Source organism: Littorina saxatilis, linkage group LG6 (assembly GCF_037325665.1).
Source record: "Littorina saxatilis isolate snail1 linkage group LG6, US_GU_Lsax_2.0, whole genome shotgun sequence".
Classification (NCBI taxonomy): Eukaryota; Metazoa; Mollusca; class Gastropoda; order Littorinimorpha; family Littorinidae; genus Littorina; species Littorina saxatilis.
The window spans coordinates 23,091,030-23,118,529 of record NC_090250.1 but is presented as its reverse complement, the minus strand read 5'-3'; the positions used below and the strand labels follow the sequence as shown (position 1 = coordinate 23,118,529).

Below are 27,500 nucleotides of genomic sequence, written 5' to 3'. Positions count from 1 at the left end.
TGTGTGTAACTATAGTCATTTGAAGTGAAGAAGATGCCCTTCTTGTTTCCCTTCAATCTTCTCCAAACATTGTCTTATTCCTCAACCACAGCTTACTTACAGAAAATGCATATAAAGTGTTTGTGTAAAGTGTTACTAAATACAGGACACTGTGTCACTGGACCTCCCGCCATGACTGACCACAGCAGGTCACAACAGAGAGAGAGAGAGAGAGAGATAGTATCACGTTTTTAGTAGATGATCTTCACCAGTCGCTTAACATGTTGGTGCCTTAAAGAAGTTTTATTGGCTTCTATTGTGCTTTAAAAGATAAGCCTGAGATGACAGTCCTGAAAACACAGCATGGCTTACCTTCCCATGGTGTATGATGTCTGAAGTGGGTCAGTGACCATAGTTAGCGATGTGACCCCAAGCAGAGCTACCAAGAAGGCATTGCATTATTTAAGCAGTGTGCAGCTGCTTTCCGATGGATCCTGGTGGGATGAGTGGAGAAATCACCTCAGTTTTCATGTGAGAAGCATGGAAAAAAGATGTACATGTGCGTGCGTTTATTTCAAAAGAACATGTAAAAACATTTTTGTGTTGATCCCTACAACGTGGATTGTTGCGTTGTGCCTAGCGTCAGCCAATCACTCACATGTAAAATAACTACTGAAGTGTCCCCACACCTTTTCACATGCTGATCCATGCGGGAAGCATATTTACCCATTTGTGCTATGATTTGTCTCAAAGTGAGCAACAGATTCAAACCCATGCTTTAGATGAGACATACGGATTATATTTGACGCAAACAAGTGACAACACTTTTGTTTTTTGTTTTTTTCAAATCTACCATACTTTTCCACTCTAGTTAATGAACAGGGGAGATCCGTAAAAAATGCTGATGTTCAATTTCCTCTTCAGTATCGTTTGTTAGACTCTTACTTGTATTTCCGCTTTCCGTTGTGGGTGGGGTTTGGGGTGGTTTCAAAGCAATCTTTTGGTTGATTTTAAAACAGTTTGGTGGTAGGGTCAGTCCCTAACTAAAACATTTAGATTATCCTTTGAGACTGGACAGCGTAAATAAACAATCAAAAAAAGAAGGAACAACAGTTCTGAAGCCACAGAGAGCAGCAAGAGAGTGTTATACAAACAAACAAAAAGCCGAAGTCACACACACATTTGTGATGGGGATGGTACTTATACATTTCCGATACAAAGTGAAGACATTTCAATTCCAATGCCTGCAGCCCCACCCTCTTTCTCAACAGGTATCTTTTTAATTTTTCAAACTCAGCCTTTGACTTTGAGCGAAGGGCTGTGACAGCGAGCGTGATACTGGACAATTCAGAATAATATTAAAGTCCACCAGACCAGGTAACCCCACCCAAACACTCTTTGCTTTTTAGACAGCCATGCAGTAATGCATGGGAGGTCAGGGTACTCCCACCCCTTCTCCCCTACACACACCACTACCAGTGTCAATCAGTTTTCTCTATCTGAATTACAGTAGAACCCATTTGTCAAGACTCCCCCCCCCCCCCCCCCCCCCCCACCCACCCAACCCCCCAACCCCATTCAAGACTTGCCTCCAGTAGGATTATGATTTCTCAGACTTTTTGTTGATAACCTCTGTAAATGAACCCCCATTTGTCAAGACTCCCTCCTGTTTAAAACCTGATTTTCACAGATATTCTTAGGGTCTTAGAAACCCCCCGCGGGTTAGGGGTAAGAATTTACCCCATGCTCCCCAGCATGTCGTAAGAGGCGACTAACGGATTCTGTTTCTCCTTTTACCCTTGTTAAGTGTTTCTTGTATAGAATATAGTCAATGTTTGTAAAGATTTTAGTCAAGCAGTATGTAAGAAATGTTAAGTCCTTTGTTCTGGAAACTTGCATTCTCCCAGTAAGGTAATATATTGTACTACGTTGCAAGCCCCTGGAGCAATTTTTTTATTAGTGCTTTTGTGAACAAGAAACAATTAACAAGTGGCTCTATCCCATCTCCCCCCCTTTCCCCGTCGCGATATAACCTTGAACGGTTGAAAACGACGTTAAACACCAAATAAAGAAAGAAAGAAAGAAAGGGTCTTAGAAATGGGGTCTCACTGTTTTAAAATCTAAGCCGGTGTGACACTGCCTGGCACTGCCAGTGTTCTCTCTCCCCAGCTTTCTTGACACCTGTCTGTTGACAGAGCTCCCACCCCAATAAGTGTCACCCTGGGTGCTGAACTTGAGCCAGGTGTGCTTCTCTCCTCTCTCCTACTAAAGATGTAGACCTTCCCTGGCATTAATTTCTTTTTTGAACAGGTTTTTATTTGAATTGTAGGTCTTAAACTCGGAAGCTATCTTATTCATAGTCATAATGTGTTAACTGAATAAATGTAGTCATGGTTAATTGGAAATAAGCCTCATTGAAGTCATTTATGTATTACTGCATGTAAATGTGCTGGCCTGCACCAATACATTTACTAAAACCAAGAAGGGTGGAGCATTGTAGGTCTTACATTTGACAGCTTGTTTCCCCTCCTCTTAATAACTCCCAGTCTCAATGTCATGCTCACTTTATGCCCAGTCAGGAACTGGATAGGATTCATATTTTGTAGCTGTCAGAGTGTAGGATTGACACCCCCCCTCACACACACACACACACACACACACACAGAGACACACCCCTGTCGAGGGGTGGTCCCTTCACACAAAAAGGGGAAAGGGTGGGTGGTAATGACATTGTATTGCAGATTTATTAAAAAGAAAAGAAGGAAGAAGAAATGTTGAGGAGGAAAAACAGAGAGAGAGAGAATTTTGGGAAAATGTCTCAGTTAAAATTTGATGAATAACATGTGTCAATAATTGCAGACACTGATACTTTTAAAGAGTTTTATGTATAAGAAGAAACAAGCTGTAGCCTTAATACACGTATGTCAATTACGTCTAAGACCAATTAAGCACATGCTGAAAACAACCCCAAAACCAAGAGAAACAAACATACGAACAAGCAAGAAAAAAACCATAAATGAATAAGGAAGTACATAAACCAATAAATGAATAGCCTGTGTTTCTTTTAAAAGGCACTTCATGCAATAAAAAATAAAAAAAAATAAAAAATATTCGATTTGATGCAAATACAGATGTGATACATGTAGTCATTTTGAGAAGACAGGGCTCCCCATAGCACGCGTCCCTGCGTCCTATACGCACTAGAAGCCGAAATCACGTACTAGAAATTCATGGAGGGGGTCCTGGGACGTACTAAACCTACAAAGAGTGGGTCCCAGAACGCACTTAATTTCCTCTGTCGTGCGTCCCGTATACTCTTTTCAGACTTAAGTCGTCAGCTAAGTCAAAGTGCAAACACAAATTATCCCATTTTCACGCAGAAACAAAGTGTTCGTGTGTGTTGCATTTGACTTGGTATAGTTGAAGTGTCCTCCTCGAATATTCTGGTAAAACAAAAAACCAGTTCTTATCACAGTATTCGCGACCACAATGCGTTATATGTAAATAGGGGGTTTGGGGACCCGGGACTCTTGGGACCCTCTAAAACTCTGCTAAGGGGGTCCATGGACCCTCTAAACATTAAAAGTGGGGGTCCCGGGACCCTCTAGGAAGGGGGTTCGTTGGAAGCCCTGTTCCTCAGAGAATACTTCACTGGTTCACCCCTCACTAGGAGAACAAGCACACACCTCAAATTCCTGCAGTTTGATAAAAAAAAGGGACCAACACTTTTTTCATTCATTGTTTTAAAACTTCTATATTATAATTAATATTCAGCGAAAATTAACAGTAAGAAAACCAGTAAAAAAACTGTTTTCCTTTTCTTTTTTGGAGAAACAAATTTTTGCATAGGAATTAATCTTCATTTTATTTTGTCAGTTAATGTATGCGAGTTTAGCTACATTATACATCAAAGGGAATTGTTGAGAGCAATGTGATTGTGAGTGAACAATGAGAAGGCTTGGAAAGGGATTAAAATGTTTCTCTGATCCTGCTTTTTGTAACTTCCTTCTCCTTGAAACATTTGTTGTGTAACATTGTAATAGACTGTTTTATGACAAGTAAAAAGTGTCTTTGAATCTAAGACAGGGAAAATTGTCAGGGTTGGGGGAATGAATAGAAGCATTGTGTTTTCTGTTTAAAAGGGACGCATGTTTTCCTGATGCTCTGCTACATTTTTTGGGGAAAGAGTCTCTTGAGTAGCAGATTATACGGGTGGGATTCCTTTTATATTTGGATTTGCGTAGCAGAAAAAAATCTTTTTTTATATATATATATTTTTATTTGGGGGGGGGGGGGGGGGGGAGGAGGTATACATGTGATCAGGACCCTGGCCTGCATTCTTAGTTCAGTATTGGAGAAAGTGTTGGTTCCCACTGAGATAGGACCTGGTATTGATGCGTACAATGAGCTCCACCCTTAAATCTTTGGATTGCTGGTTTGGTTCTCTTGCAAGTAGAAAGCTGTGCAATGTATTGTAAGAGCCAGAAAGTATTTTAAAATAAGGTTCTGTTACCTGCTTCTTTTGTATCAAGTCCGCAAAGAAATATTTGCAGATACAGATGCATCACAAGTGACTTGTTACAGATTGATTTTAAGTAAATAGATGTTAAAAAAGAATCTGGTGTTTTACCATGTGATAACCCTTAACCCCCACCCCAAGGTACCAATTACAGCAGTGTTTATGTTAATACAGTGGTTTTTTTTAATCTGGTATTTTATTATGTATGGTCCAAAACTATATCAGAGAAGGGATCAACAAAGTGTTGTACAGTGGAACCCCCCTTTTAAGACTCCCTCCTTTTTAAGACTTGATTTTCAAACATTTTTGGAGGTCTTAAAAGGGGGTTGCTCTGTACAATCATTCACACAGATTGTGAGGGCTTTTTGAAGTGGTGTTATTACTATGCCAGTGCTTGACTGTTTTCTGTGACTGGGTGGCTAGTTTTGTGAGAGCCATCTTTCTGGCTTTTTAGGTGAGACAAAACAACTTGTTCTGGATAGAGAATGAATTGACTTTTTTCTCTTTCTCCCCCATGTAGAAATTTAATTGGCACCTTACGATTTTTTCAGGTCGATTTTGGTGGTATCTTTATATGAACGGCAGTCGCGTGAACCAATTTTGTATAAGAAATTTTTGATCCGAAAAATGAACCAGATTGCCAAGTTTAGGCTTAGCAAGTGTGAATGAAATAATTTGGGAATGAACGCTTTAAATGTGGTTCGAAAGTTGTCCCAGTAATTTTTGCACAGTTTAGTTTAACCACTTTTTTGATCAATGGTTGAGGGTTGGTTGCACCTTGTTCACATACACCTGCAGGTGTTGGCCCTGCTTGAGACACACCTTTCCTGGCACAAGCTCACACCTGATTCAATGCCACACGGACCTGCACCTGTCTTTGTTTTTCCTTCCCTGTCTCTTGTTTCTCCCCCTGTCCCTTGCTCACCTTGTCACTGTTGGCAGCTCAGGACATCTGTAAGTTTTGCACATGTGCACTTATTGCAGGTGGTCAGATACCCCCTCCTCTCTGTCTGTCTCTCTCTGTCTCTGTCTCTCTCTCTGTCTCTGTGTGTGTGTGTGTGTGTCTCTCTCTCTCTGTCTCTCTCTCTCTATGTCTCTCTCTCTCTCTCTGTGTCTCTCTCTCTCTCTCTCTCTCTCTCTCTCTCTCCCCCTCTCTCTCTCTCTCTAACCCTCGTACACTCCCAAACACACACTCACTCATGCACATATGCACATTGTCACACACACACACACTGCCTAACAAGCTATCAAAACCCTTACCCCCACCCCAACATCCCCTTCTCTCTTACCCTGTTCCTCATCACACAGGTGCAGGGGCTCACCTGACGCTGGTATAGTATCAAACCCCACTGTTCCCTGCAGCATGGACCGCTTACCTGTCCCCTGACCCTCATTAGGGAGGATAACAAAACACTGGTGGTCCCCTCTCTCTCTCACCTGCTGGACACTGGTGGCCTTCTTCATTTCACACTCACCTCTACATTCTTGCATATATATTGCATGCATGCACCCACACACACTCGCACGAACACACTCACCCACAAACACAGACGCATGTGCATGCAAACAAAGAAAATACACGCACGCACACACGCACGCACGCACGCACACACACACGCACGCACGCACACACACACACACACACACACACACACCACACACACACACACACCATGCACACATATACACACCACACACACACACACACACACACACACACACACACACACACACACTATTAACCTTTGCCCGACATCGTGGGGCCGTGTGGCCCCAGATGGGTGTTTAATTGCAAATATTTCTGGAACGATTCCACATTTTTCAATGAGCTTTTAGAAATGCCTCAACCACCTAGACATCTGTTATGTCCTAATAGATCATTACATTTCATTGAAAACTAATTAAGAAAACACTAGCTAAAGAGAAACCAAAAGTCATATATTCTGTTTAGAGTATGGGGCCGCATGGCCCCACGAAGTCTGCGGAGGGGTATGCATGCCGCTTTCCCTTCTTTGAGAAGTATGGGGCCGCACGGCCCCACGATTTCTGCGGAGGGGTATGCATGTTTTCCCTTCTTTGAGAAGTATGGGGCCGTACGGCCCCTTTGATGTCTTCCGCGTGTAGTCAATAACGAAGTCGGGCGAAGGTTAAAGAGTACCATATCAGCATGGAAGCTAGCTTTACAAATTAAAAAAACAAGCTCAACCCCCACCCTACTAGACATCCAACCCCTTCGTTTTTCTCCCCTCCATCTAATCACACAGGTGGGGCTCACCTGACCCTATTACAATGGAACACATTTTTAAGATCTGAACACATCTGAGAAAATTAAATATTAAAACGGAGGGAGCCTAACATTATTTGAATGTAGATATATATTTAGAATTTGAACAGAAAATCTAAAAACAAAACACAAAAATAAACAACAAATAAAAATAAAAAAGTTAAAAGGGGGGAGGTCTTGCATGTCTGTGTGTGTGTGTGCGTGCGTGCATGCGTGAGTGTGTGTCTTAGAAAGGCTTGGACAGTTTACCTGCCCCCCTGACCTTCATTAGGGGAGGCAACAAACAGTAGGGGGGCCTTGCTCACCAGCTGGACTCCAGAGGTTCAGCTTCTTCATGTCACCACCGCAATTGTGATTGTAAAGCTGGCCATCAGCTGTGTAGAACTGCTGCAGCTTGCAAACATACCTCAAACCTCTGTTTTTTGTGTTTTTATTTTTTACTCCTCTATTCAAAGAGTCTCTTTAACACTTTGTACCCCACTTATGTTGACCAAGGGTTTTTTTAAGCCGAGACCAGCTGTGCTGCTGCAGGTCACTCAGAATTGTAGTAACTGTGTAGAAACTGTGTACCAACACGCTGGAATGCAGGCGTTAGATCGACATTACAGGAAGCGACTGAAGCTAACAGTCTGAGCAGAATGCGGATATGTGCCGAATGAGAGCAGATGCAATGTAGTGACTGTGTGTACGCTGAAGCTCGCATTTTTCATGATCCGCCAACTTCGACCATTATTTTTAATAATCACTGAGACTCGGCATGTAACCTCTACTTCTAGCACATGCATGGAAAAGTTCAAGCTTATGAAGAAAATAATCTCTTTCATTTTGATTATGAAAGAGTTCTTTGGTTGTCTTTGAACATGGCAAGCCTAGAAAGGTCTCTTGGGGTTTGAAGTTCATTTGGCAGCATGGAATTCTGAATAAGCAAACTTCATGGTTGCTTGACTTTGGACCTACCAAACCTTTAAAGGTCACTTACTGTCCAGTTCTTTGGGCAGTGTAGGTTAACGGAATGATGCGACTGGATGATTGCTTGTCTTTGAATTAGCCAGGCTCTCACAGTTCACTTTGGTTCAGTTCTTTGGGCAGCGTAGGTTCATGGCTGCTTGTCTTGGAACTAGCCACACTAAGGTAATTCCTGGTCCAGTTTTTTTGGCAGCTTAGGTTCTGTGGATGACCAAACTTCAGTGGTGCTTGTCTTTGAACTAGCCAGGCTCATGCTCCAGTTCTTTGGGCAGCGTTAAGGTTCACTGGACGACAGAACTTCATGGCTGCTTGTCTTTGTGTTACAGGTGAAGGCTATCCACGGCATGGGAACCACCATTGACGTCATCCTGGTGAACGGCCGCATATACGAGGGGCAGACGATTGTACTGGCTGGCACAGAGGGGCCTATCATTACCTCCATTCGAGGCCTCCTCATGCCCCAACCCATGAAAGAACTGCGAGTCAAGGTGAGACTTTCTGTGGATGTGGAAGTAAAGAATGTTGAAAAGGGAGAGAGAGTGTGTGTGTGTGTGTGTGTGTGTGTGCATGTGTGTGTGTGCGTGTGTGTGTTTGCGCATATGTGCATGTTTGTGTTTGCGCATATGTGCGTGTTTGTGTTCATTAATAATACCCTTTTTGTACTGGGCCAGTAGCACTTTAGCTTGAACAAATGACATTTATCTTAACCATAACATTGCATTAGCATCCGAATTACAACGTTATTTCACTGTGAAGACTGAATGAAAGGAAGAACGCTCTGTCCCTGAAACCTTTCTGCACTCTCCACGTAATATATGTTGGGTGGTGAAAACAGGAACAAGGGTAAAGCCGACTGACATTGCAGTGACAGAAAACACTGTCACAGGGCTAATGTTTGTTGTCAGGAATTAAATTTTGAGATGACAGATGTAAGTAAACTGGGTTAATTAAGCCCTATTTCTTGTGTTGTATCCTTGTGGACAAAATCTTGCCATGTCTAGTTTGTGTGTGCTAAAAAGACGTGATGCATTTCCAAGCAAATTTTCCTTGGGATTTTTTTAAATTTCACTCCAACTTCCTTGTTCTTATGAATAGTTAAATATTCAGGCTGGAAATGTATTCTGCTTATTTTTTTTTTATTTTTTTTTTAAAGGGGAGCAGAAGAGTGTGATTCAGAGGGAGGGAGAGGTTATTGTGTAGCGTTGCGCATCACTCAGTCTTAATGATTCAGCCTTAAAAAGTGTACCAGCCACATGGTTCCCCTCTTGAATAAATGCTTTTGGCCATGACATTTGGGGGTGATGTCTTTACATGCATGTATGCTCCGACCACAGATGTGCAATAAGATTGGTCCACTTGCACACCTTTGCTGATTAACGGCTCAGTTCACATAATGCCCACCCTCTCAACCTGTGGCTGATTTGTTTGTTTCAGTTATTTGAGAATGTGTTGTTGTGTTATTGTTGTTGTCCTTTTCTTTTTCTCTTAAATCACTGACCAAGGAGGTGGCATGATGCTGCCAAGAGGAAATGCCTCCTTAAGTCATTTCTGGTTCCATCATGTACCTTCACTGTACACAGAGCTACCTGCAATGAAAGAACACCCTCAGGAGCAGTCCAAGGTGTCCTTACATTGCACGTGGCCGGTCTTGATAGGTGTATTTTGGTGAAGATAATAGACAATGGCACAACGGAAAGTGGTCACCTTTCTTGGAAGGTGTCCACTCACGTCGCTGGTACAACTGAATCCATTGACCCAAATAGACGAATTAAAAAAATAACGGGTTTGTGTGGATTGTAAAAGGGTGAATACCCTGGCTTTTAGGGGGACAAACAGTCCACGGGCCAATCACACGCAAAGGATTATTTGTCCCCCCCTAAAAGCAAGGGTATTCACTCTTTCCCAACCAATACAACCCTGACCGTTATTTACAAACATTGTCTATTGTATGATTGTGCATATATGCGTGTTGCAGACGAACGCCTACATTCACCAGAAGGAAGTGAAGGCGGCCCAGGGGGTGAAGATCATCGCCAAAGATCTGGAGAAGTCACTGGCTGGTCTTCCTCTCTATGTCGCTCACGACAAGGATGAGATTGAGTATTACAAGGTCAGTGCTTTTCATCTGTTTGTTCCACGCTGTATGTTGATCTGCATGTCCAACCATGTCTATACCGTTTTTGATACAGGTGTAATACTCTAAAATTATGATAGTGTGTGTGTGTGTGTGTGTGTGTGTGTGTGTGTGTGTGTGTGTGTGTGTGTGTGTGTGTGTGTGTGTGTGTGTGAGGGTGGGATCTCATGCTATGTGTGTGCGTGTGTGTGTGTGTACATTGCGTGCGTGCATGCATGTGAGTGTGTTTTAGAGAAAGAGTTCAGAGGCATGTTAACTTTCATGATACCTCCAAAGTGTTTGCCGATTTATATATGAACTCATGCAATTGGCAAAATCAGTAAGTTAAAATCACCACACTTTTCCATTGCTTCCTGTTTTTTTTTTCTAATTTCACAATGGTTCCTGAAAAGAAAAGTGCATTGGCAATAAGCATCTAGCTCGACCAATTGATAAAATGCTGAACCATTCAAAGGATGAGATGCATGTGGACGTTTTTAGCAACCCACAGAAATACCATGTCCTGAACAACTTAATTGTGCTGCGGTGGATTAGATTGTGTGTAGATGTTTTAACGACACACAGAAATGCCATGTCTTGAAAAACAATGTCATGCTGTGTAGGATTAGATTGTCTGTAGATGTTTTAACGACCCACAGAAATACCATTCCCCTGAACAAGTGTGTTGTGTTGTGTTGACAGAAAGAGCGACCCACAGAAATACCATTCCCCTGAACAAGTGTGTTGTGTTGTGTTGACAGAAAGAACGACCCACAGAAATACCATTCCCCTGAACAAGTGTGTTGTGTTGTGTTGACAGAAAGAAGCTGAGAGAGGCCTGGAAGAAGCTCTGCGGTGCATCAAGCTGTCGGATAGGGGGGTCTTCGTGCAGGCGTCAACCCTGGGCTCTCTGGAAGCCCTCCTGGAATACCTGCGCACCACAAAGGTCAAGGTGAGTTGGTCCTAGCAACAGGTTTAAGAGTCTATCTTGAAATGCAACGTGTGTGTATGCTTTTATTGAGTCACTTGAGAAAAAGTGACTATGTAATCGGTCAGTGTTAGTCTGTCCGGCCGGCCGGCCGGCCGGCCGGCCGGCCGGCCGGCCGGCCGTCCGTAGACACCACCTTAACGTTGGACTTTTCTCGGAAACTATCAAAGCGATCGGGCTCATATTTTGTTTAGTCGTGACCTCCAATGACCTCTACACTTTAACGATGGTTTCGTTGACCTTTGACCTTTTTCAAGGTCACAGGTCAGCGTCAAAGGAAAAATTAGACATTTTATATCTTTGACAAAGTTCATCGGATGTGATTGAAACTTTGTAGGATTATTCTTTACATCAAAGTATTTACATCTGTAGCCTTTTACGAACGTTATCAGAAAAACAAGGGAGATAACTAGCCTTTTCTGTTCTGCAACACACAACTTAACGTTGGGCTTTTCTCGGAAACTATAAAAGTGACCGGGCTCAAATTTTATGTGAACGTGACTCATTGTGTTGTGAATAGCAATTTCTTCCTGTCCATCTGATGCCTCATATAATATTCAGAACTGCGAAAGTGACTCGATCGAGCGTTTGCTCTTCTTGTTTTTGAACAGGGCTTGTTTCATTTCTTATACATGTATTTTATTTATCTGATTGCTGGGTAATTCGGGTCACTTTCTCTCATTGGTAAGCAACAAGAGTCCTGCGCGCTATCCAGGAGTGAGCATGTTTCGGCGTGATCAGCCACTTGTACTTTTGGCAGAACGACTGAGGTCTTTTATCGTGCCACTTTGGTGACACGGGGGTGGGACATGGATACCGTCTCTGAGTCTGCACGTAAAGTTGATCCATGTCTGTCCTGGCCTAGATTCGAACCCATGACGATAGGATCACAAGTCCACGTATTGTCCCTAGGAACAGATTCAAGATTAATGCGGGGTGGTCTTAGGTCCATTATGTTTTGGGGTGAACAGGGATTTTTTGTTGTAGGCCTCCACATTCTACAGAAGGTTTGAAGAAGTTATATCAGTACGTAAACACAAGATTGGAGGTTACAAGCCATTGTTCCAAAGACAGGTTGCAAATCTTACAGATGAGCAGTAGTTTTATAATTTAACCCATTGTGCCTTTTAACAACGCTATAGTCAGGAAACATAGAGCTTCATATTTCAGAAAAGTTGTGCCAAAACTAACTTAGCTGTATAATGTACTGATCTGACGGGCGCAGTGGCGTGGTGGTAAGACGTCGACCTCCTAATCGTGAGGTTGTGTGTTCGAACCCCGGTCGCTGCCGCCTGGTGGGTTAAGAGTGGAGATTTTTCCGATCTCCCAGGTCAACTTATGTGCAGACCTGCTAGTGACTTAACCCCCTTCGTGTGTACACGCAAGCACAAGGCCAAGTGCACACGGAAAAGATCTGTAATCCATGTTGGAGTTCGGTGGGTTATGGAAACACGAAAATACGCAGCATGCCTACCCAACGAAAGCGGAGTGAAGCTGACTATGCTCTCAGAGTATAGTTTGGGGAACCCAAATGGACAAACGAGCTCACACGTCACCAGAATTTCTGGAACGCTGAAGAAGAAAGAAGTACTGATAAATCGTGAACATGTAAATTTGTCCCTGTTGATTTATGTTTGCGTTGCTTGTTTTATTTCAGTATGCTGGCATTAACATTGGCCCTGTGCACAAAAAGGACGTCATGAAAGCCTCCATCATGTTGGAACATGACCCTCAGTGAGTACAAATATATATACCTGTGTGTGTGTGTGTGTTTGTGTGTGTGTGTGGTTGTGTGTGTGTCTGTGAGTGCCTGTCTTGTCTGTCTTGCCTCTGCGTGTGTGAGAGAGTGTATGTCCGTCTGTCTGTCCGTCCGTCTGTCTGTATAAATGTCTGTATAAATGTCTTTTTCTTGTCTTTTTCTGTGTCCTATGGCTTTGTTTTGCATTGGTGTTTGGTGATGTGTGTTGATATTGTACGTACGGTATATACATATTGTAAATACATATTAAGGACTGAATCTAAGTCGACACTTAACTTGACAATGACTAGGTGTCTTTGACTTTGGTCTCGTCTTCCATCTAGGATGAGATAGGAGAGGTTTCATAGTTTACATGCACAAACTTTGTAGTTCCTGGTCTTCCTTTATGCGATCAGCATTCATCAACATTGTGGCTACATTGAAGACCCCATGCTTACTAATCCAACTGAAAAAGAGAGAAACTTTTGGAAGAAAATTGGAGGCGCACCAAGAACTCACATAGTGAGACACTTTCTTGGACAAAAGAGTGGCTTGGTTTTGGAACAGATTATCTAACCATTAATTTAGACACACAAACATGCACGCACGCACATATGCACATGCATGCCCTCACACACACACACACACAACACACACACAAACACGCATGCACATATGCACAGGCATGTGTACACACACACACACACACACACACACACACACACACACACACACACACACTCACTCACTCACAGTACAAACACGCAATCAAGGTAACCAGAAAGATGTCACAATGGCCGCGATCCCTTTTCAGGCATTAACTTTAGTGGAACCCCTCTTTTAAAACCACCAAATATCAGAAAATTATGAAAAGGCAAAAGTCTTAACTTGGGGGGTGGGGGGGGGGGGGGGGGGGGGACACAGTGCTGCTAGGCTTGCGGAATTGATAGACCTCTAGACCTCAAACACAATCCCTCAACAAAGGCATATGATATGACTGTCCGTAATGCAGGGATTTGAAAAAAAAATTATAGAAAAGAAAAAAGAAAAACAAGTCGCGTAAGGCGAAATTACTACATTTAGTCAAGCTGTGGAACTCGCACTGCATTTATTTTTTTACAATGACCGTAGTCCGCCGCTTGTGCAAAACGGAGTGAAACTGACGAGCTTGTTTAGCGCGGTAGTGGTTTCGCTGTGCTGCATAGCACGCTTTTCTGTGCCTATCTTCGTTTTAACTTTCTGAGCGTGTTTTGAATCCAAACATATCATATCTATATGTTTTTGGAATCAGGAACCGACAAGGAATAAGATGAAATTGTTTTTAAATCGATTTTGGAAATTTAATTTTGATCATAATTTTTATATTTTTAATTTTCAGAGATTGTTTTTAATCCAAATATAACATATGTATATTTTTTTTAAATCAGAAAATGACGAAGAATAAGATGAAATTGTTTTTGGATCGTTTAATAAAAAAATAATTTTAATTACAAGTTTCCGATTTTTAATGACCAAACTCACTCATTAGTTTTTAAGCCACCAAGCTGAAATGCAATACCAAACCTCGGCCTTCGTCGAAGATTGCTTGGCCAAAATTTCAATCAATTTGATTGAAAAATGAGGGTGTGACAGTGCCGCCTCAACTTTTACAAAAAGCCGGATATGACGTCATCAAAGGTATTTATCGAAAAAATGAAAAAAAACGTCCGGGGATATCATACCCAGGAACTCTCATGTCAAATTTCATGAAGATCAGCCCAGTAGTTTAGTCTGAATCGCTCTACACACACACACACACACGTACACCACGACCCTCCTCTCGATTCCCCCCTCTATGTTAAAACATTTAGTCAAAACTTGACTAAATGTAAAAAGGCTAACAAAGAAAAAGATAAAGTAGAACAAGTCGCGTAAGGCAAAAATACAACATTTAGTCAAGCTCAGTCGAACTCACAGAATGAAACTGAACGCATTGCATTTTTTCCGCAAGACCGTACACTCGTAGTATCGTCTGTCCACCGCTCGTGGCAAAGGCAGTGAAATTAACAATCCAGAAAAGCGCGGTAGCGGTTGCGCTGAGGAGGATCGCACGCTTTTCTATATCTCTATTCTTTTTAACTCTCTGAACGTGTTTTTAATCCAAGCATATCATATCTATATGTTTTTGGAATCAGGAACGGACAAGGAATAAGATGAAATTGTTTTTAAATCGATTTCGGAAATTTAATTTTAATCATAATTTTTATATTTTTAATTTTCAGAGCTTGTTTTTAATCCGAATATAACATATTTATATGTTTTTGGAATCAGAAAATGATAAAAAATACGATGAACGTAATTTTAGATCGTTTTGTAAAAAATAATTATAATTAAATTTTCCGATTTTTCATGACCAAAGTCATTAATTAATTTGTAAGCCTCCAAGCTGAAATGCAATACCAAAGTCCGGCCTTCGTCGAAGATTGCTTGGCCAAAATTTCAATCAATTTGATTGAAAAATGAGGGTGTGACAGTGCCGTCTCAACTTTTACAAAATGCCGGATATGACGTCATCAAAGACATTTATCGAAAAAATGAAAAAAACGTCTGGGGATATCATACCCAGGAACTCTCATGAAAAATTTCATAAAGATCGGTCCAGTAGTTTGGTCTGAATCGCTCTACACACACACACACACACAGAGACACACACACACACACACACAGACACACACACAGACACACACACACACACACACACACACACACACACACACACACACACACACACACACACACACACACAAAACTTGACTAAATGTAAAAACAAGTCGCGTAAGGCGAAAATACAACATTTAGTCAAGCTGTCGAACTCACAGAATGAAACTGAATGCAATGCAATTTTTCAGCAAGACCGTATACTCGTAGCATCGTCAGTCCACCGCTCGTAGCAAAGGCAGTGAAATTGACAAGAAGAGCGGGGTAGTAGTTGCGCTGAGAAGGATAGCACGCTTTTCTGTACCTCTCTTCGTTTTAACTTTCTGAGCGTGTTTTTAATCCAAACATATCATATCTATATGTTTTTGGAATCAGGAACGGACAAGAAATAAGATGAAAGTGTTTTTAAATTGATTTCGAAAATTTAATTTTGATCATAATTTTTATATTTTTAATTTTCAGAGCTTGTTTTTAATCCAAATATAACATATTTATATGTTTTTGGAATCAGAAAATGATGAAGAATAAGATGAACGTAAATTTGGATCGTTTTATTAAAAAACAAATATTTCTTTTACAATTTTCAGATTTTTAATGACCAAAGTCATTAATTAATTTTTAAGCCACCAAGCTGAAATGCAATACCGAAGTCCGGCCTTCGTCGAAGATTGCTTGGCCAAAATTTCAATCAATTTGATTGAAAAATGAGGGTGTGACAGTGCCGCCTCAACTTTTACAAAAAGCCGGATATGACGTCATCAAAGGTATTTATCGAAAAAAAAGAAAAAAACGTCCGGGGATATCATTCCCAGGAACTCTCATGTACAATTTCATAAAGATCGGTTCAGTAGTTTGGTCTGAATCGCTCTACACACACACACGCACAGACAGACACACACACACACACACATACACCACGACCCTCGTCTCGATTCCCCCTCTATGTTAAAACATTTAGTCAAAACTTGACTAAATGTAAACAAGTCGCGTAAGGCGAAAATACAATATTTAGTCAAGTAGCTGTCGAACTCACAGAATGAAACTGAACGCAATGCCATTTTTCAGCAAGACCGTATACTCGTAGCATCGTCAGTCCACCGGCTCATGGCAAAGGCAGTGAAATTGACAAGAAGAGCGGGGTAGTAGTTGCGCTAAGAAGGATAGCACGCTTTTCTGTACCTCTCTTTGTTTTAACTTTCTGAGCGTGTTTTTAATCCAAACATATCATATCTATATGTTTTTGGAATCAGGAACCGACAAGGAATAAGATGAAAGTGTTTTTAAATTGATTTCGACAATTTAATTTTGATAATAATTTTTATATATTTAATTTTCAGAGCTTGTTTTTAATCCGAATATAACATATTTATATGTTTTTGGAATCAGCAAATGATGGAGAATAAGATAAACGTAAATTTGGATCGTTTTATAAATTTTTACTTTTATTTACAATGTTCAGATTTTTAATCATAATGACCAAAGTCATTAATTAATTTTTAAGCCACCAAGCTGAAATGCAATACCGAAGTCCGGGCTTCGTCGAAGATTACTTGACCAAAATTTCAACCAATTTGGTTGAAAAATGAGGGCGTGACAGTGCCGCCTCAACTTTCACAAAAAGCCGGATATGACGTCATCAAAGACATTTATCAAAAAAATGAAAAAAACGTTCGGGGATATCAATCCCAGGAACTCTCATGTCAAATTTCATAAAGATCGGTCCAGTAGTTTAGTCTGAATCGCTCTACACACACACACACACACACACAGACACACAGACACACACGCACATACACCACGACCCTCGTCTCGATTCCCCCTCTATGTTAAAACATTTAGTCAAAACTTGACTAAATGTAAAAAAGGAGAATGGAGTGTCCATTGTACACTCACTGCCTGCTAGCACTCCCAGTTCATATTCCTTACCCCCCAGCATCAAGAAAAAGAAAATGTATGGTAAAACGTGAAAAGGGTTACCATAGCTGGATTAGGACCACTGTGAAACGTGCAAGGTGTCACCTTCAGTTGTGGCCAGTTAACGAAGGTTGTCTTTGCAAGGTCAGGTCAGGTGACCACCGCAGAAGAAGGCGGGAGAGGAGGGAGGAAGGAGGGTTACCGAACGAGGAGGGAGGAGGGGGGGTGGTGTCGTTGTCAAAGTGTCACTCATCGAGAAAAAATTGAGCCATTATCACTCAGACTTGACATGTTTCCTGTGTTTTATGCTTGTGCAAGATGGGAGGTCTCTTTTTCTTACCCTTCGCTCGCTCTGCTGGTCACGCAGGCGTTTTAGGCACAACCCGGCCTATGTATTTTGGCAGGAATATGGTATTGTTATGCGGATATCTAATGCTGTCACTGTGCATGACAGAGTGGGGTCAGAGTAATAGTGTGCCGGCTCACGTATTGGGTGCATAAGCACACACACGTGCACACACACACTCTCTCTCTCTCTCTCTCTCTCTCTCTCTCTCTCTCTCTCTCTCTCTCTCTCTCTCTCTCTCTCACACACATACACACACACACATGCACACACACACTCTCTCTCTCTCTCTCTCTCTCTCTCTCTTTCTCTCGCACACAAACCTACTCACACACCCTTACCTCGCTACCACTACCACCACCATACCGACCCCCACCCCACAAACCCCCTAAAACCTGAACAACTCAACATTTCCACCCCCCCCCCCCCCCCCCCTCTTCCTAATCCGCTCCCCTCACAGTTCTCCTCACAAAAAGAAAATTATTCAAACATGGCGATCCATTTTACCTGCTCCTGCATTGACAAATATGTCCTAGTTACCCCCATCATCACCTCCCCCCCCCCCCCCACCCCCCCCCCCCCCTTACCCGGTACTGCTGTCCTTGCATAACATGTGGCCTTAAAGTGAAGGTAGGGTGAGCTGGGTTGATGGTAATGGTCTTCGACGTAGACACAAAAAGTGAGTTGTAGTAGTCACTTGTAGGGGATGGGATTTTCGTGTAAGCCCTAACTGAAGCCGCGCGACATTGTGACCTTTACTTTCCGTTTGACTTCCGTTGAAGCCGCACCGTAGCGTAGAAAGGTCGGAAAACAATTGTCCCTTGCTTGTGCTCGTGCATGTTTAGAAGTGTCATTTGTCATTATTCACGTGTATGTTCCCTGGCGCAGGCCCTGAAAGATAGCTTCCGGCCTTTGAAAACGACCGCCGCAGATTTGTTCAGGCTTCTGCAGGGGATAAAAACATCTTTGCACGTAGACAGATACCAAACAATAACAGTGTGGTAGTTCACTAGGAGAGTGTGGTTTTATATTATTTATTTATTTAATTATTATGTTTTTGTTTTTGTTTTTGTGTGCTGAATTTCTGTAAGTAACCAAATCAAATTAATTCAGCAGAAAATAATATAGACAGAAAAACAAGAGAGGAAAACAAGAAGAAAATAACAATCAAACAAAGAAATCCACCTTGTTCAAAAAGTCGCCAGTCTGTTCATTGGTTTTCTGGTATGAGTTCAAATGGAAAGGTGGTGTTACCCCCTGTAAAAGCCTGACCAGATTTTAAGTGATTTACACGATGATTTATACCAGAAGGAAGGTACCTTGAACACCTGCTGGTCGATGTGAATGCGTGATGTATTGTGTAAAAAATTCCATCTCACACGGCATAAATAGATCCCTGCGCCTTGAGTCCGAGTCTGGAGATACGCGCGCGATATAAGACTTCATATAACCTTGAGTCGTTTCTCAGGCCAGATTGTGACTTTTTGAAGCGGTGTTATTACTATGCAAGTGCTTGACTGTTTTCAGTGACTGGGTGGCTAGTTTTGTGAGAGCCATCTTTCTGGCTTTTTAGGTGAGACAAAACAACTTGTTCTGGATAGAGAATTAATTGACTTTTTTCTCTTTCCCCCCCCATGTACAAATTTAATTGGCACCTTACGATTTGTTCAGGTCGATTTTGGTGGTATCTTTATATGAACGGCAGTCGCGTGAACCAATTTTGTAAAAGAAATCTTTGATCCAAAAAATGAACCAGATTGCCAAGTTTAGGCTTAGCAAGTGTAAATGAAATAATTTGGGAATGAACGCTTTAAATGTGGTTCGAAAGTTGTCCCAGTAATTGTTTTTTGCACAGTTTAGTTTTAACCACTTTTTTTTATCAATGGTTGAGGGTTGGTTGCACCTTGTTCACATACACCTGCAGGTGTTGGCCCTGTTTGAAACACACCTTTCCTGGCACAAGCTCACACCTGATTCAATGCCACACGGACCTGCACCTGTCTTTGTTTTTCCTTCCCTGTCTCTTGTTTCTCCCCCTGTCCCTTGCTCACCTTGTCACTGTTGGCAGCTCAGGACATCTGTAAGTTATGCACATGTGCACTTATTGCAGGTGGCCAGATACCCCCTCCTCTCTGTCTGTCTCTCTCTGTCTGTCTCTCTCTGTTTGTCTCTCTCTGTCTGTCTCTCTCTGTCTCTCTGTCTGTCTCTCTCTCTCCCTCTCGCTCTCTCTCTCTCTCTCTCGCTCTCTCTCTCTCTCTCTCTCTCTCTCTCTCTCTCTCTCTCCCTCTCTCTCTCTCTGTGTGCAAGTTTAGATTCTCAGTAAGTGTGGGACCATTACGTTTAAGTTGACCATTGGATCATATCGTTTTTAGGCTTGGGTAAGATGGGGAGTATGGGATATTTAGATTTATGGAGGGGGGGGGGGGCTTCATCCTCTTAAACCAAAGGCTTGTTAAAAAAAAAACCATTAAGGTTAGTAATTATGACATTGAATCGTGGAAAAAAACTAAATTTAATTGAATTAATTAATACATTCAGTTAAATGTTTTGTTTTGACTATGACCAAATGTTACCAATCGCTAACCTTGTTCTTTTATTCTTCATTTTGCAACCTCAGCAATAAATTTTCTCTGTTTAATTTTTTTGTTCTCCAACCGCTTGTTGTTTTTTCAATCAGGTACGCCGTCATCCTGGCGTTCGACGTGGAGGTGAAGCGGGATGTGCAGGAACTGGCCGACGGCGTGGGAGTCACCATCTTCACGGCGGACATCATCTACCACCTGTTTGACAGGTTCACCGAGTACCGCGACAACCTGCTCAAGAAGAAGCAGAAAGAGTTCGAGCATGTGGCCGTGTTCCCCTGCAAGCTCAAGATCATGCCTCAGCACGTCTTCAACAGCCGAGACCCCATCGTCATGGGTGTGGAGGTGGTCGCTGGCTTCTTGAAGGAAGGAACGCCTATCTGTGTGCCCTCTAAAGGGGTAAGTTGTGCTTGAGATGTGTTCGTGTGTCTGAAGGTAGTTGGGGGTAAGCCCCCCTCGGGTTAGGGGGAAGAATTTACCCGATGCTCCCCAGCATGTCGTAAGAGGCAACTAACGGATTCTGTTTCTCCTTTTACCCTTGTTAAGTGTTTCTTGTATAGAATATAGTCAATGTTTGTAAAGATTTTAGTCAAGCAGTATGTAAGAAATGTTAAGTCCTTTGTACTGGAAACTTGCATTCTGCCAGTAAGGTCATATATTGTACTACGTTGCAAGCCCCTGGAGCAATTTTTTTATTAGTGCTTTTGTGAACAAGAAACAATTAACAAGTGACTCTATCCCATCCCCCCCCTTTCCCCGTCGCGATAAAACCTTGAACGGTTGAAAACGACGTTAAACACTAAATAAAGAAAGAAAGAAAGAAAGAAAGTTGGGGGTAATGTTCCCGTGTGTAAGCTGAAGATCATGCCTCAGCATGTCTTTAACAGTCGTGAGCCCATCGTCATGGGTGTGGAGGTGGTTGCTGGCTTCTTGAAGGAAGGCACGCCTATCTGTGTGCCCTCTAAAGGGGTCTGTTGTGTTAGCTTTGTGTTCGTGTGTTTGAAGGTCGTTGGGGTTTAGGGTGGGGGTAGTGTTCCCCTGCAAGCTGAAGATCATGCCTCAGCATTTCTTTAACAGCCGGGACCATTGTTATGGTTGGTGAGGTGGCTACAGGGTTCTTGAAGGAAGGCACATCTATATGTGTGCTCTTTGAAGATGTGAGCTGGCTTCGCTCGTGTGCGTGTGTACTTTTGATGTGCTGATTGGGGAGGAGGGGGGGGGGGTATGTGATGTGTGTTGTTTTTTGTGGTGTTGTCTGGGGACGATTGTGAAGGTGTGGTGGTTGGAGCATGGATTGGTGGTAGAATGTGTTGGTGTTTGTTTTGGTGTTGGTGTTTTGTGTGTGTGTTGTGTTTTTTTCCATTGTGGAATTGGTTGTGGGGATGCCGAAAATGAGTCAGAGCAAAGAGAGGGGAAAGGCGAGGAAGACAACAGTGGCGAGTGTTGTTGTTTCTGCTGTTGTTACTGCCTTCACTTCCCAGCCCTTGTTCAAGTTCCAGCCCACACCACTTGTCATCCCAGTTTCCGCCCTGTCCCAAGACAGTCATCATCCGCTGTGACCCCTCCCCTCTACTTCTCCTTACCCTGGCCTTGTTTTCTTGATTGAAGTAAAGTAAACCATAGCTCTTAGCGATTCTGTGTGTCACAAAGCAATATGGAAACTGCTGTCTTGTCTCCGGCTTCCGCCTCCTGAACTCACTATAGAACAGCGAGGAGGCTGCTAAAGTAGAATACCCTTTTAAGACTTTCACAAATCTGAGAAAATAATCTGAGAACACTTTCTACCCCACCTATGTTGACCAAGTTTTTTTTTAGCCGATACCAGCTGTCCTGCAGCCGGTCACTCAGAATTGTAGTAACTGTGTAGAAACTGTGTATCAACACGCTGGAATGCAGGCGTTAGATCGACGTTTCAGGAAGCGACTGAAGTGACTGTGTGTACGGATATATCCGTACCAAGTCAGATAGAGCCATATGCGTGGGTACGGATATATCAGTACCTGGGAGACAATGAGTTAAGGACGGAGCTTTAAAATGAAGGTACATCAACCAAGGTTCAGAACAGAAAACTGGAAAAGCATGGTTTTGAATGAAGGGAAGTGTGAAAGCAGGGGTTCTTGAACAGTGGATTCTACGGTAGTAGTTTTGACAGTTGCTGGTGGAAAGGTCCAAAATGAGTAGTGGATCACATCGGGGGCTGTGATAGGGTGCCCTCTGAAGATGCCATAACACTGCTTGGCTGATGAGCAAGTTCACTGGTGATCATTGGTGGTTCATCTTGAAAAAGGGCAGGTGCACTAAACCTCACATGAATTTAAATGCACAGTCTTTTCTGCAAAAGCAGTTCTACTCAATATTTCAAATCTGCATGGACTAAGACCATCCCTCTGGTTGGACACTTACCAAAACTTCTGGCTGCTTTCTGTGTAGAGAAGAGTTTTTTGTGTGAATTAATTTCTCAAAAGCCACAAGTGTTGAGCCGAATGATTTACACAGGAAGGACTGTGCCTGTAACGCCGATCGTCACGTGCTTGATGGCATTGGTGGTCCAGCATTGGTACCTCTCTGACGTCAGTGTTGGGAGTGCAGGATTCTCCGAATGTCACCGTCAGTACACGCTACAAAGTTGTGTTAAACTTTTTTCTGCCTTTATCTTGCCGAGATTAAATTGTTTACTTTTTCTTCCCGGGATTTAAAGTGATTTACAGTTTCTGCGTGCGAGTTACACACAGGTGTGCGTCAAGATAAGACAAGGAGCCAAGAGGTTGCCCCTCCCCCCCCCCCCCCCCCCCTCCACCCGCCCGCTTCCAATCAGACATCTCTCTGGCTGTTTGCCTGTTGCACTGGTTCAAGCAAAAAGTGCGTGTTGAAATTTTGGTTCAACTCCTTTTGATATGAAATTGGTTTCCAGATCTCTTTTTCACACTCAAAATGATATATCTGCTGAGTGTGGCATGAACACTGTTCTTGCTTTGGGCCAGTCGTGGCTGTGTGGTCTTTGGTTCTGTGCAGCTGCCACTGACAGTCAATCATGAATGAAATACGCACCTCACTCGTTTGGTATATAATACGGGACTGGGATTGAAGACACTAAACGAAAATACAGACATTCGTACTCTCTCTCTCTGTATCTGTCTCTCTCTCACTCTCAGTCTCTGTTTCTCTCTGTCTCTGTGTGTCTCTCTCTTTTTCTCTAACACACACACACACACTCTCACTCACTCACTCACTCACTCACTTTTCTTTGATATTGTTCGTCATAGTTTAGCCTCGAATGTTAGATGTTTCTAATTTAGAAAGCCACTCTTCTATCATAAGGCCCCCAGTCACATTTTTAGTCGTTCACAGCACAGAGTCTCTGTACCCAGCGCAGACATTGGGGTGTGCACGTTAAAGATCCCACGATTGACAAAAGGGTCTTTCCTGGCAAAATTGTATAGGCATAGATAAAAATGTCCACCAAATACCCGTTTGACTTGGAATAATAGGCCGTGAAAGGTGAATGTTCGCCTAATAGGCTTGAAGTTTGCTGGTCGATGTGAATGCGTTATATATTGTGTGTAAAAAATGTCTGTTTGTCTGTCTGTCTGTAAAAAAATTCCATTTCAAACGGCAGAAATTAATATGTAAAGCGCGGAGAGCACAGTTGTGGTTCGCGCTATATAAGCTCCCCATAATAATAATAATAAATAATATGTGGAATAGATCACGGAGACAGTCATAGACTTTATCTCTGTCGAATAGACCCCCTTCTCCGTGGTACCTGGAGCAGGGTTCCACGGTAGCCCAAAGGGGTAAGCTATAGTGGTCTTGCCTTCCGACCTTTTGTAGCTCCAACAACAATGTCGGACAGGGATAAGATACGGGGCTTGCTGTGGTTTAATGCAGTGTTATGGGTTTATGCAGCTCTAAGGGCTCCCGAAATAGGGGGTATTATTGTTATTGTTTGCTGCGGCTTCATATCCGGCTGGGGTTAGCCTGCAGCGGTTGCTTCCCTTTACCTGTGCCATTCACACACACACACACACACACACACACACGCGGCTTCAAAACCACAGTCTGTCGAGCAGAAGCGACCAGCCGCCGTCTTCCCCGGCACCGCGCCAAGACCCATTCAGTGATTGGCCTAGCGCCAAAAGAAACACGCACTCTGATTGGCTCCTGTCCCGTTGGGGCAGAAAAGGTTCGCTACAGCCCGAGAATGTTAATTGATGTGTGCTTATCTCACCGGAAATACCCCCTTCCTTGACTTTTTCGTGCCTACCCCCACCCCCAACCAAATCTTGCTACCAAAAGGATTGCTCTCTCTCTCTCTCTCTCTCTCTCTCTCTCTCTCTCTCTCTCTCTCTCTCTCTCTCTCTCTCTTTCTCTTTCTCACACACAAACACGCACACACACTTTATACCTGTACCGGAGAACAAAATTAGTCCGGCGAATGCACCAGGAGACTGGATTTCTTTCCTCAAATCGTTTGATGCACCCAGTTGAATGTAGGACCTGAATCGCCCGTTGTTTGAATTCACCGTGAAAGAGGGAGGATGGGGGGATAGTTAGGGGGGGGGGGGGGGCTGGTGCCGGATCTTCTTTTGTGGAAGAGCTTTAATTCTTGCCCATTTCCGTTATGAGATACCCCGTATGACATTCATGTGTATATGATTGCCTGCCTACGCTGGTGTCGAGTAATCTTCTGGTGTCGAGTAATCTTCTGGCGTGGGTGATGTAGCGTGTGCGTGGTTTCTTTCCGTTTCGTTATTATTGCGCGCGTTGGTCTCTCTCGAGTCGTGATTATCAGTAAAAAGTCGCACTGCATTGCCTCGTTAGGAGTTACAGCTGGGATAAAAGACTGAAAATACAGCCACAATATTCGTGCTAATTGCCTTAGTTTTGCTCACTCCCACATGGATTCAAAGATATCCCATCGGGAAATCCGGAATTTGAAAATGATTTCCGGATTTTGCAAAAGAAAAGTCAGGTGAAAACTGTTCAGGTGTATAGATTTTTTTGCCATTTTCTTGCATGCTGTGGCTCCAAATTGTGTCAGTAATCACTGAAGTGCTCTGATTTTCCGGGGGCTCCGCTCATTGATGTTCCGAGGAGGGGGGGGGGGGGGGGCGGTGTACCGAGTACCGAAAAGGAATTTTACAGAAACAGTTTTTCGGGAGATGGGGGGGGGGGGGGAGGGGGGGGGGGGGGGATGTTTGGACGGTCTTAAAGAAGAAAAGAAAGAGAAGAGAGACATGCAGAGCTTCTAAACCTTACGAGGTTGTCCCCCTTCTCCGAACATTTGCTATGTTGTCCGTTTCTCAAGATTCAACCGGCGAGGAGGGCTCAGAAACTTTTAACAGAAAGAGAGGAGGTAGAGGTAGGTATCCAGGTATAGGCAGAACTCTTGCGATGTTGTCCGCCTTTTCATATTCGACCAGCGGCTGATCCGGTAAGGAGGCAGGTAGGTCTCGGCAGAGCAAAGGGAGGGGGGAATAGGGGCGGGGGATTTGTTGCACAAGTCCATTCTCTTACTCATGCGAAGTTGTAGACCTCTTCACATTCGGCCAGCAGCCCATCCGGCGAGGTGGGCTCAAGCTCAGAAACTCCCAAGCGAAGAGGGTAGAAGCAGATATTTCTCTGCTCCTACCCTCTTTGCACCAAGTAGAAGAGTGGGAGGCAGAGGTTAGCAGGTAGATCAGTCAGTCAATCAATATGAGGCTTATATCGCGCGTATTCCGTGAGTACAGTTCTAAACGCAGGGATTTTTTTGATTTTTTTTATGCAATTTATATCGCGCACATATTCAAGGCGCAGGGATTTATTTATGCCGTGTGAGATGGATTTTTTTTTACACAATACATCACGCATTCACATCGGCCAGCAGATCGCAGCCATTTCGGCGCATATCCTACTTTTCACGGCCTATTATTCCAAGTCACACGGGTATTTTGGTGGACATTTTTTATCTATGCCTATACAATTTTGCCAGGAAAGACCCTTTTGTCAATCGTGGGATCTTTAACGTGCACACCCCAATGTAAGTGCACACGAAGGGACCTCGGTTTTTCGTCTCATCCGAAAGACTAGCACTTGAACCCACCACCTAGGTTAGGAAAGGGGGGAGAAAATGGCTAACGCCCTGACCCAGGGTCGAACTCGCAACCTCTCGCTTCCGAGCGCAAGTGCGTTACCACTCGGCCACCCAGTCCTCGCAGGCAGGTATGGCAGGAGTTGGGGGGGGGGGGGGGATTTGTAGCGGATGTCCAGGCCATCTCCCGCCATCATGTCGCGGGCACATCATGCGCCACAGATGAATGAGCGGGCCGCCACGGCGTAACTCGAGCGTGAAGCCTCAGCGGAAAGTGCGCATGGGAGGAGACGCCGGACGCGATGCAACACGACGGAATTATTGCCGCGTGTGACAAGAACTTGGGGAGGAGGGAGGGATGTAGGTGGTAGGTAGGCTGTGTGTGCGTATGTTGGTGGGTTGTTTTTTTTTTTTTTGTTTTTTTTTTGGGGGGGGGGTGAAGTTTACCTTTTTCTCTGTTCCTGTGCCCCTTTCCTTTCATCTACTTGTTTGGAGGGGGGAGGAGGGCATGGAGGGAGAGGGAGGGGATGTGGGATGGAGGAGAGGATAGATATTGTAATTTGAATGAAGGGGTAGGGGAGAGGGATATACCGTTCTTACATCTCTGTGCCCCTGTCTTTCGTCTATTCGTTTGAAGGGAGGGGGCATACCCTTTCTCTGTCTCTGCGCCCCTTTCTCTTTTCATCTACCCGTTTCACAGAGATATAGAATATTCTATATCTCTGTGACCCGTTTGGAGTGTGGGTGGGAGGCGGGGTAGATGTGCCCCCCCCCCCCCTCTCTACCTCTTCCTCCCTCTTCCCCTCTTCATCCCTCTTCCCCTCTCTCATTCTCTCTCCCTCCCTCCCTCATTCTCTCTCCCTCCCTCATTCTCTCTCCCTCATTCTCTCTCCCTCATTCTCTCTCTCTCTCTCTCTCTGTCTCTCTCTCTCTCTCTCTCTCTCTCTCTCTCTCTCTCTCTCTCTCTCTCTCTCTCTCTCTCTCTCTCTCTCTCTCTCTCTCTCTCGCTCTCTCTCTCTCTCTCTCTCTCTCTCTCTGCTGTGAAAAAGCACCTGTTTGCTTATGCCACTACCCTCGTAATTAAAGAATTTGTCATTGTCTCTCTCTCTCTCTCACCTCCTTTTTACTTTAGCAACCCTTATCAATAGTTTAGTTTTTCACCACACACAAATTTTATTCTTCGGATTATACGTGACGAAACTATCTCAGTATTGAACACTGACACTTTAATTTCTTTTCGGTGAAACGTTATGACTTTAAAAGTGTAACCATGATGGGCAAAACTGCTCTGCTTGAATGCA

The 27,500-nt window shown here is 43.3% G+C and overlaps 1 protein-coding gene across 2 annotated transcripts in view; it reads left to right on the top strand.

Moving 5' to 3' along the window:
• The window catches only part of LOC138968781 (eukaryotic translation initiation factor 5B-like), a gene marked incomplete at its 3' end in the record, with an annotated part of 80,854 nt that overhangs the window by 31,924 nt on the left and 21,430 nt on the right, over positions 1-27,500 (top strand). For both annotated transcript variants that reach the window (XM_070341422.1, XM_070341423.1), the window contains 5 exon segments: positions 8,075-8,236; positions 9,724-9,858; positions 10,682-10,813; positions 12,507-12,583; positions 20,222-20,525. In XM_070341422.1, the coding sequence (XP_070197523.1) occupies positions 8,075-8,236; positions 9,724-9,858; positions 10,682-10,813; positions 12,507-12,583; positions 20,222-20,525 (810 nt within the window).